Source organism: Zerene cesonia, chromosome 3 (assembly GCF_012273895.1).
Source record: "Zerene cesonia ecotype Mississippi chromosome 3, Zerene_cesonia_1.1, whole genome shotgun sequence".
Lineage (NCBI taxonomy): Eukaryota > Metazoa > Arthropoda > Insecta > Lepidoptera > Pieridae > Zerene > Zerene cesonia.
Genome location: NC_052104.1, coordinates 6,533,163 through 6,544,434, shown reverse-complemented (window position 1 = coordinate 6,544,434; position 11,272 = coordinate 6,533,163). Strand labels below are relative to the sequence as shown.

The following is an 11,272-nucleotide window of genomic DNA, read 5'->3' as shown; positions in this document are numbered from 1 at the left end:
TTATTATTTGTTAGTAACACATAGAAACGTTGTTTGTTGCACGTTAAATGTAAGTGCGTAGGAAAATTGTTTATAAATATGCATAAGAAATCGTAAGTCTAGCACGATTGCCATATTTTTTAGATCACAGTTAAATTAGTGTACATAAACAATGTTGTGGTCTTATTTATATTATTTGATTTAATTGTTGGAAGGTCCTATTGTCTTAGAATACCCCATAAGGTGAAAAAAAATTTTGATACAGTTTTGTCAATACACCAATGCAAATATTGTTAAAAACAATTGTCACAAATAAAAACCCCTTGTGAGTAATCACAATTGTATAGTTTCATAAAAAAGATCATTTAACCATATTATATGACCTTCCTACAATTACAAATTATTGCATACGTATCTATGTATCCGTAGAAAAAAGAAGAGTTCTTGCCTACTTAAACCTTAGTATTAGTTTCTAGTAGGTACCTTTAATTAGTTTATTGAATGATTTATTCATTTATTTTTTGTATTTTGTTACTGTGTAGTTATTTATTTAGTCATACAAATAGTATTATTTTTAATGATATGTTTTGTAGAACGTTCAATCAATCACTTTGTAAATAAACACATTTATATAATAATATATATTTAATAAAAATATAATTAATATTTGTTGTTTCATTCACCTCTCGTGCTAAAAACCATGTTGTTCAATGCATCTATATTTTTAAAACGAATGTGCATAAAAACAATTAATATTAAATTTAATATGATCATTTCACAGATAACAGACGCGATTATAGAATACAAATTGGTCAACAATACAAAAAATGACACAATAAATTGTGTTAATTCAACACAATGCGACATGAACATCACTAACCATAGTAATATTAATGAAAAATGCAATGAAGTTGAAAACGATAATAATAATAAAATACCTGATTTAGATTCAAACATAAATTCTACGGCTTCTCAACAAATTAACTCTGATCGTCTTAACATAAATAAAACAAGTTTTGAGGAATTAAAATCTTCGAAGAACAGGGTTATAAAAGATAACAAAGGACAGATTTCTCACAAAACCAAAGGTCACAAAAGCAATAGTTTAAGGAAAAAACGATTTGCACCCGCTGTCTACAATTACGTTACAAATCATGATGTTGATTCTAACGAAAAATTAGAACCGGAGGGAGTTGTAAATACAGCAAATTTGGCTAATTTTAATATAAAAACTACACATGAACCCTATAAAAGTGATGCCTTAAGAGATACTTACATTAAACATAAACCACAGCATATCCCTGTTGAAGAATCTGCAAGCGATGAACTGAAAGATTTAAGCTCTATTAATGAAAGAGGCTCACAAGAAAAAGATGAAAGACCTGAAAGTGAGGAGAGTCTTTCTAGAGAAATAGGTAAAGGTAAAGAAAGCTCTGAAAGAAGCGACGAATCAAAAACAGATTCATTCCAAAATCATCTGCTAAATTCGAAGGAGAAATCTTCAAGTGAAAACCTTAATAATGATGTAAAAAAATCTCTTCCATTTTTACATAATAGTGATGAATCGTTTATTAACGACAGTAATGAAAGTAAAGAAAATATAAAAAATCTAGAACCACTAGCAATTAAGGATAATGACAATAGAGATAGCTATGAAACAAGTGAAAATAGCAACAGCGATGAAAACTTTAAACAGGAACATGGTGCCGCAAATTTAAAAAATCAAGATGGAAGTAATACTGAACAGAGTATAAAGACAGAAAATGATGCATACAACCAATCCAATTTTACACAAAATTATAAAAAACCGATTGATAAGTACATTGATGAAAGTACTGAGCAAATTTCTAAAGAGAGTGTGTCTACTGAAAACGAGTTTGATAATGCTAATTCAAAGATTTTTGATAAAAACGACTCTTATGAAAATTCCCCTATTGATTCAAACATACATTCAAACGATACCACTTCTACCAATCTTAAAACAATTGTTAATATAAACGATGGAGAAATAAAGCCTGTCATAGAACAGAATACTGAAGACATCAGTATTGAAACAAGTGAAGAATTAAAAAGCTCAGATTTAAAGGTTGAAAACCCTCAAGAAAAAAACGTTGGTGATGTTGAAAATAAGAAAGTAGATTTAAAACAACAGTTTGAAAGAATTCCTTTAGATTATAAACACGTAGAGGCCGAAAGCAATGAACACACAGAGAGCCCGGAATCAAATAACGACTCTTTTGTAGAGAAACCGAAAGAAGTGGTTGCTGAGCCTTCGCCAGAAAACGTAAATTTTGATGAAAATTTGAATATTAAATTTGGTGACATATCGATCAAACTACCTGAAATCAAATTGCCTGATGATATTTTATCTTATAACTACGAAGAACCCTTATATGAAAAAGTTAAGTCGAAAAACTCATACAGTCATGAAGAGCCGGATAGCCAGAGAAAAACATACCATAAAAATAACAACAACTATGATTACCATAACAACTATAAAGAAAATTATAAACATAAAGATGCAAGTCATTCTGGCGAGAAAGAAGAAGAAAATGATGATGATGACGAAGACTTGTATGAAAAATTCGTTCGTGAAAGATTCGGTAAACGCAGGTCAAAAGAAGAAAATAAATCGAAATATATTACACCTAACGAAGAACTGTATAAGACGTTGCAAAATGTTTTGAAAAAGACTGAAAAAATCCAAGAAGAAGCTCAGAAGAGCGGAGACCCGAATGCTGGCTACGCATGGACTTTAGAATATGGCCAAAAATTGTAAAATTCTACACCTAGACCTAAGGAATTATTTATTATATTATAATTTTATGTTACGAATTGCTTAAATAAAATGTTAACATATTAATTTGTCTTACTTATTCCTGTAATCTTACCAAAAACTGTAGTTAATTGCTCCTTTTAAGAAAGGAAAGGCTAATTTTAAGGCTATAAGCCAATTACAGACAAAAGCATCGTCTTACATTCTTGTTTTACATTATATCAGAGCTTATTTATTAACAACTATGTTTGGAATTGCAATAAGGTATATTTATATGAATTATTTTATTTTAAATTTATTTAGCCACGTCAATAATAAAACATATACATTACACACACACACACATATATATATATATATATATATATAATGGCTGATTACTTTTCTTTTGTTATAAAAAATACATAAAATGGTTATGAAGAAATAATAACTTAAACTAACGTCAAAAAGACCTCCTAATTTGGCCGGATTACATGGACAGTTATTGACAAATTCATACAATATTACAATTTCAGTACTAGAAATAGAAAAGCAGTCTAATAATTATTAGCCCGTAAAACATGTACATGTAATGAGTAGTTCAGAGGGCGGAAACAAACGAACCTAAACCGATTGAAAATATAATACAATATCCAGTCATATTCTCAGACCTACCCTATGTTCAATACATTTCATGAGAATCGGTGTAGCCGTTTTGGAGGAGTATGGCAATTAAAATTGAGACACGAGAATTTTCTATTTACAGAGTATTATATAGAGTATAATACTATATTAGATATTGCCAGGATTATGTTAACAAATTATAAAATCTATATATTTATCTGTTTATTAATGCATTATGTATTATTTTAAAACATTTTGTTTATTTATTTATATAAATCTATCAGTTTTATGTATTTATATGATACATCTGCCGCTCCAACTGTCACAAAGAGGGACCACTGAAAATCAGTTGAGCGCCTCATTTGGCTCCACTTTATGTTTCACGTTTTCTTTTTTTTTTGTCTTTGTTTTAACTGTTTCCTTATGTAACTTTTTATTGTGCTGTTTTATTTTCATTGTTGTATTGTGTTGCCTTAATTTTGATGTTTTTTTATGATTGTAATTTTGTGGAGTCAAATAAATGTTTCTTTTTTTTTTTTAAACGAATGAGAGGACGAGGAAAAGTGAAGGAAAAATGCAAATAAATTTTTTTCAAAAATGTCATGTTTATCAAGAGATTTCATAGTTCCGATTCGTTTACTGCCAAATCAGTTATTTTTACTATTATTATTTAGTCCACGATCCATTCATTCACTATTCCATTGATTTTGATGTATTTTATAATTAAATTTTAATTGCAAAACAACGCAGATAAATGCTTTAATTTTCAACATACCAAAACTACAATATTGTACAATACAGGTGTTTCTACTTATAGTCTTTAGGCAAAATGAAAATATTACTACAGTATCACTACATAGTACATAGTATAAAACAAAGTCGCTTTCTATGTCTGTCCCTCTTTTCTTCGAGTGGGGAAATCTTACATAGATACACACGGCACCTGGGGGAAAAGAGGCGTGGGTTATGTTGGATTCCTACCGACTAAAACCCAACTGTGTTCCGTCGAGCCGCTTTAGTGAAAGGGTTATGGGACATTTTTTTAGGTTTTTTTTTAATAGATAGTGTAATAATAACAATACATAACATAATATTAGCTTGGTTCATAATGCGCACTACCGCTCAAAATTATATTAGTAAATAGTTTATCTGTGGCTACAGCCATGCTCTGTAATTGTCATAAGTCATCGCATCTGTCAGTTTCATTTAAATCTGAATTCTAACCTAAATATCCCAAAAGGTAGATAAATCATCTGCAAAATTTATATTTAATCCACTTTCATTAAATTCGCAAGACGGAATTAATTTATTAATCCGTAATGGCTGAAGAAATACAGAAAAAACTGCAAAAGGAACTCGAAGTGTTCAATGGTCTTCAAAAAGAGTATCATAAGGCTGTAGCTCAAAAACAACAACTAGATAGCCAATTAAATGAGAACAAGGCGGTGAAAGAAGAATTAATATTATTAAAGAAGGACTCTGAGGTATATAAGCTAATTGGCCCAGTATTAGTAAAACAAGATCTAGAAGAAGCTAGGCAAAATGTCGCAAAACGTATGGAATACATCAGCAAAGAGATCAAAAGAACAGACGGTAATATATCAGCTTTAGAAAACAAACAGCAAGCAATACAAGAGAACCTTAATAAACTAAAAAATGATCTTGGAAACTTGAAAATTACTGCGTAAATGTACTTTGTCATTATCTATCATAAGTGTTTTAATGTTTATTTAAAAAAAATTGTGTGATTTCTTTCTAATATACTAACATAATGCATTTGAACACTTATTGTCTCTGTAAAATAATATTAGTTTATTTCTTTTTAGTTGTGATATGTCTTTAGGTAATGAGTCTATAGCTTGATATGAACTATGGATACTATATTTGCTACCAATGAAAATTATGATAGTTTTACATGAAGACCTTAGCTTTTGATATAGATTCACTTCAAACATCATATAAGAGAAATAAAGGTATAAAACAAAGTCTGGTTCTTAAAAAAAATGATATTTATTTATCCCATAGCTTAAATAATAATATGAAATGCATTCAATGGCACAATATATGGTTTATAATATAATCAGTAAAGTCAATATTTAACACATTTTATAAATAATAAACATAGTAATTTAATATGGTCTTTTTCTTTTTATCATTATACCTATTATAAAGTTTAATATTTGTTTATATATATATATTTTTTTTTCATTGTTAATTCAATTATGATTAAGAATTATGGTCCCTTACACTTACATACTAAATGCATAGAAAAATCACTATTCAGTCCTCTGAATATAAATAAATACTAAATTCTAGAATAAAATCTGGCAGTTCAATTATTTCCTATTTAACAGTAATAGTGTATTAACAATACATGACAATACATGAAAATCGTCGAGGACCACTGTTCATACATTTTTATTTAATTTGTACAGTAAGTTCATGAGCACCTTTCGTGCCCTTTGATTCGTATTCGAAAAACCGCTTTTGACACGAATATACGAATCTAGTGTACTGCTTAGACAAGCGTGTTCGCTTTTCGCAAGAAAATGTAAATGATCCATTAATTATTTTCATTTTATACGATTAGGTATAATTATTATTGTAAGATGTAGCTACTTAGATATAATTTGTTTCTTAAATAGTTCTCATGAAAGTTATTTATGTTAACAATTGAAATGAACACGCAATATAGATTAACTACTGTCACTGATGTTTCAATTATTATAAATACTTACCAAAAAATCACTATTTTGCTAGAGCAACATTCACGTATTTGGACAAAAAAAATTTTTTGCACCAACGCAATTCTAACTGGTATAATTGATATACATAATAAACAACTGTTAAAAAGGAAACAATTTAAAAGCGATAATTAAGTTATAAATATTATAAAATGTCATGCATATATAAATTTTGCCAGAATAAAAATATATGTTTCAAAATTTAATACTTCTTTATGTTACGTCTTTGATAATATATGAATAATACTAATATTTCACTTAATTCTACTCTGTACACAAGGCACACTGCAAAAAGGCATTTCTTGTTTAACAACAAAACGGCCACTCAATAAACTTTTACCGCACATCCTGCCTGAACATATGAAGCAGTTAGCGTGCCAATGCATATTACCCCACGACACACCTTGCTGTTCAGGGCCTATCACACCACCACAAGCTCTGCAGCGTTCTGCATAAAATTGGTCATAACACGATAAACAAATTGGTAGACCAGTTTTGTCGTCTGGCACATATTTTTTTCCACCGAGAGGTGCATCACAGTGATAACAACAAAAATGCTGCACATGGAATGCTCTGCCTTCTGCGGCTGTGTAAGGTCTAGTAAAAATCAACTCATCGCATCCAGCACAGCGTGGTATTTCGAGGACATTGGCCAAATCTCTGGCACAATATATTTCCCCTTTATAATAGAAGTACACAAGGTCGGCTAACAGCTCACCACATTTACAGCAAGTGAAGCATTGGGGATGCCATATGGCCTCCTGTCCAGCTCTTTCAGCCTTCACAGCGACTTCACCCGCAAACATTGGCTTCTGGCAACGCTGACACGGCACTCCTTCATTATAGAGTTTTCTATTGAACTCCAATTCAGCTGGACTAAGAGTCATATCAGCAAATTGAGTGAGAATAGGATCAAGCTGTTCAGCATAGTTACTCACTAGTACGGGAATGTCAGAAATTTGGGAATTGTCATGGAATGTTTGAGGTGTTAAGTTTCCTGGGTGTGTATTGTAATTAGGAAGCGGTGGAGGAGGTAGATCCTCCTCTGAATGGGTCCTCAGATACTCTCTCAAAGGAGCAGTTTGCTGAGGTTCTACTTGATTAGGTGGCTTAGTCGTGGTTGAATATTGGGGACTAATCTTAGTGGAACATATAGTGCCACTATGTTCTGGAGTTACAGGTTCTTGCTTCCAGCTCCATATTTCTCCATTTGGCGCAAAAATGGTTCCCTTCTGTAATCTGCTATCGAGTAGTTTAGCAGTGCCCATAACGTTATTGTTAGTGACATTCAAAAGATCTGGTATAATTTGACTCCCCAAAGCCTTTGATGCAAACTCGTTGACCTCTTCTTTGAACTGGGGGTTCTTGTTATACTCGTCACGGAACAATTTAATTGGTTGTAAGTAGACATCGTTAGTGACCGGCATGTTGAGGTCAGTCAAATTCTTTAAGAGTTTGTCGTATACTGGGCCATGTTCTACTGCACTTTTGATGCGATCGGACTCGATTCTCATAACATGAAGCTTGTCTTTAACAATGCGGCTCAAAATGGGGCTGGATTTATAATCTGGTAAATTAGCAGCACTGCTGACTATATTACCCTGAGAGTCCAAAACGAGTTTTTTATCAGAAGCATTCTTAGGTACTATGTTGTATTTAACGCCACGAGATATATTCGATATCTTCAATGGTAGCGCGTAAGACTTGGGTGCAGTGTGAACTTTGCTATTTTCGACTGAACATATTTCAGCACTTTGTAGTGGTCCCACTCTCACAACATTACCCATACCCACGACATGGTCCTTGATACGAGAGATGTACTCCTGGAAGGATAATTTTAATATTAGTAATAAATCTAAACACTACTCCTGGAAGGATAATTTTAATATTAGTAATAAATCTAAACAAATGTATATTAATTTATTTAAAAATTACTTAACAGCCTAATCAGGATGAATAGGCGATTTAAAACTATTATTACTTTCATGTATGTATTTAGGTAACAAATGAATATTTGAAAAGTGAATACAACTTATGGTAAACTATATTCAAAACCTTGATATAAGTGGCTCGGCGAGTGGTGGAGCCAGAAGCCCATATCCTTTTCCTTACTCTTACCAGTCCTTTCCATTACTCCCCTCGCCAATCCTTTCTTAATCCCATTTCAATTTAAAGCCGGCAATCCATATGTAGAGGCGAAAAGTCTGCAACCGATCTTACGCCTCTCCAAATGTTCATGAGCGGTGGTAGCGCTTACCATCAGGTGACCCACGCGCCCCATTGCCGACGATGACATAAAAATATAATAAAAATGCACACAAGCACAACACATACCGTATGCTCCGACTTCTCCTGGTCCGTAGCATGGTGCCGCGCGGCGGGCGCCACGTCGTGCGGCGGCAGCTGCGTGCGGAGCTGCGCGCGCCGCTTGCGGGCCGCCTCCGAGCCGGAAACCGGCGCGAGCGGGCCCAGGCACGACATGTACTCGGATACCTGTGAAAAACGATTTTTTAATAAATCATGATCGTTATAATAATTGAAGTAGTGGATTAGTAACATTATAATAAAGTATAGTAGGGAAGCTCAAGATGCTAAATGTGTATTTACTCGTGCGTTTCAGAAACCTATAGGAATTCGCAGATTATACGATAGCAAGAAAAAAGTCCTATAGTGTTTTCAATTTTAGCGGTGGAAGGTTATGATTTTTTTTTTTTATTGTAAAAGAAAAACGGCTGTGGAAATACTCAAGCACGTTAGATTTTGATATTTTGAATGCTCTGGCATATCACTGAAATAAAATATAACTTATTTTTACGACTTATGTAGTAATTTCGTGGCTACGAATAAAAGGAAAAATATAAAAATATATGACTCGAGCGCGTCAGATAAAGATATTACGGGTTATTTACTTTTTTGGTTTGGTTTATATATGTATGAAAATGAATGAATTTTGTAGAAATAATATTTAAAATATTTTAAGCCACGGTTGAGGCACTAGTTATGCAGGTGGCAAATTTAGAAATTCGCCAAAAAGGCAAGATTTTTAATTTACAACTAAAAATAGTCATAGGGTGTTGCACTTAATGGTGTCATAAAACATACGGACGAAAAACACGTTTACTTCAATTGATAGGTTCCTTGTACATTTATCTGCCTATCCTTTGCAGTGAATAATAATAGAAGATAATACTTCATTTTGAGGTCTGAATAGGCTTTTATTTTAAGCACTGGAAACTAAGCAAAAGAAGTATAGTCCCACCAATTAGCAAAACACATGACATAATCCATCCGCCCATTAATTAAATAATGTGATATTAAATTATAAATGTGTAATATGTATAAAAGAAGGCAAGCTATGAAATAATAGAATCATTACAAAACTGATAACAAATTGAATATTCACTGATGATTTAATCTACCTATTGCCCCAACAATACTATCAATATAATTTTTATTTTAAATAGATAGAAAAATAAATAACACTTCATTTTTAAATATGTGTTTGACTACATATCACATTATCAGGAATCGGAAATATGTTTATCTTATCAAATGTTATTGCAAAACTTCATAATGATTACAAATATTCAGATAATGCAAAATAAGATAACAGATAAAATAAGTCTTACCAATTCAGTGGAAGCGTTAGGTGGTACCCAATCAAGCTTAACAGGCTTATCGGTGACTCCACGAATTTTTATAAGAGGCACTGTAAAATTATAAAATAGCAATAAAAAATAATAGACGCTGTCTTGACTATATTGATGACAGTCGATTGATTTATTTATACATGTCTACACATAACTATAAATTTGAAGGAAGTTTCTACTAAAAATTCAATCTATCAGCCCTACCTTATTCATTATTATATATCTAAATAGTTTCAGTAACAACAAAAAGTAAGAAAAATATTATTATATCAAAGTTTAAAGTTAAGAAGTTTATTTCAATGGATTCAGACAAACAGATAAGCATTGTCAAAGAACATTATTTATATACATTATATATATAGCAGATATTATATATATCTGCTGTTATTGTTAATAAGACATAAATAACGCATAATTGAACATTATTCATTAATGATCATTAGTGATAACAGTTAAACTATTTAATGAAAACAAAAGCATTGATAAATAAACTTACGGGAAGCCTTTTTAGGTTTTGCAGTTCCCAACAGCTCAAACTGGGCCCACCCAGACAGATCATCATCCTGTACATCGTGTACATCTTTGCTACAATGACAGGCTCGACAAACTTTACGCCAGAAATGTAAATCTAACCCTGGACAGGATGTTCCTGAAATTCAATTATTAACTAGGTTTATCGCAGGTACATAAAATATAGGACTTTATTAGGAAGACATGAGATATGCTGCATTTAGGTTAGTATATTCAAAAAATAATGATTAGCTATTACAAAAAAATAATGCTTGAAAAAAGTAAACAAACAAGCAAAGTAAGAATAATGATGCTATATAGGACTACCAAAGCAATGCTGCTTAATAAACTGTAATTACTATCAATATTTTCAACAGTTTGAAATAGAAATAGCAAGCAAATAGTAAATTAAAGTTATAAAGATTTAATAACAAGCCTGCTCAAATACTGATTACATTTGCATTACCTTTTAATCAATTACTTTATGGTGCATATCAAAAATAATTACCTACTATGAACTGTTTTTTCTACAATGACATTGTTCATAATATAGTAGGACTAACATGTGCATCTAAGTATTTGAAATAAAATAACACAGAAAAAACCTAATGAGCTTAAAGTAAAGTGTGTCATGCTAAACATAATCCATGGAAGTAGCTGTAGTATAATGAAATTAAAATATTGATAGGTACAAAATTGTCCATTGATGTTATACTTACAGCTTTAATCCCAGAGAACTAAACATAAGACAACTGTTAGTCCAGAAGAGTGTTAAATGGATAAGTATTTACCTTACACATAATTAATTTTTATATGATGTAGTCAATAATAATGGCTAAATCTATTTACCGGATACTGTACGAATAATTTATAAATACTTATCCGAGTACTGTACGAATAATTATTTGTTCGGATACGGATACAGCTAACTATACGGTATCCGGACAGATAATTATAAATTAATCGTACAGTACCCGGGATTATTCGGAAAGTACCAGGGTAAGCAGTCA

At 31.6% G+C, this 11,272-nt stretch overlaps 3 protein-coding genes across 3 annotated transcripts; 2 read left to right on the top strand and 1 right to left on the bottom strand.

The window, feature by feature from the left end:
* Positions 1 to 844: 844 nt before the first annotated feature.
* Positions 845 to 2,758, top strand: LOC119839362 (myb-like protein D). Its single transcript, XM_038365628.1, has one exon. It carries the CDS (start codon positions 845 to 847, stop codon positions 2,756 to 2,758), a length of 1,914 nt encoding a protein of 637 aa, XP_038221556.1.
* Positions 2,759 to 4,536: 1,778 nt separating this feature from the next.
* Positions 4,537 to 5,355, top strand: LOC119839501 (prefoldin subunit 6). Its single transcript, XM_038365803.1, has one exon. The coding sequence runs from the start codon at positions 4,678 to 4,680 to the stop codon at positions 5,044 to 5,046; it is 369 nt and encodes a 122-aa protein (XP_038221731.1). The 5' UTR covers positions 4,537 to 4,677; the 3' UTR covers positions 5,047 to 5,355.
* Positions 5,356 to 5,496: 141 nt separating this feature from the next.
* On the bottom strand, positions 5,497 to 10,808 carry LOC119839353 (testin). The gene is made up of 5 exons (XM_038365617.1): positions 10,775 to 10,808; positions 10,249 to 10,401; positions 9,732 to 9,811; positions 8,437 to 8,595; positions 5,497 to 7,925 (listed from the first exon to the last, which is right to left on the bottom strand). The coding sequence occupies exons 1-5, from the start codon at positions 10,806 to 10,808 to the stop codon at positions 6,357 to 6,359; spliced, it is 1,995 nt and encodes a 664-aa protein (XP_038221545.1). The 3' UTR covers positions 5,497 to 6,356.
* Positions 10,809 to 11,272: the final 464 nt, after the last annotated feature.

Excerpts from the sequence above, each read along its gene's own strand:
- LOC119839362 (XM_038365628.1), top strand. The coding sequence starts at position 845 with ATGAACATCACTAACCATAGTAATATTAATGAAAAATGCAATGAAGTT.
- LOC119839501 (XM_038365803.1), top strand. The coding sequence starts at position 4,678 with ATGGCTGAAGAAATACAGAAAAAACTGCAAAAGGAACTCGAAGTGTTC.
- LOC119839353 (XM_038365617.1), bottom strand. The coding sequence starts at position 10,808 with ATGAACAATGTCATTGTAGAAAAAACAGTTCATA. Across the intron at positions 9,812-10,248 it reads AAAACCTAAAAAGGCTTCCC|TGCCTCTTATAAAAATTCGT; the intron begins GTAAGTTTATTT and ends ATAATTTTACAG. Across the intron at positions 7,926-8,436 it reads AGGAGAAGTCGGAGCATACG|GAGTACATCTCTCGTATCAA; the intron begins GTATGTGTTGTG and ends TTATCCTTCCAG.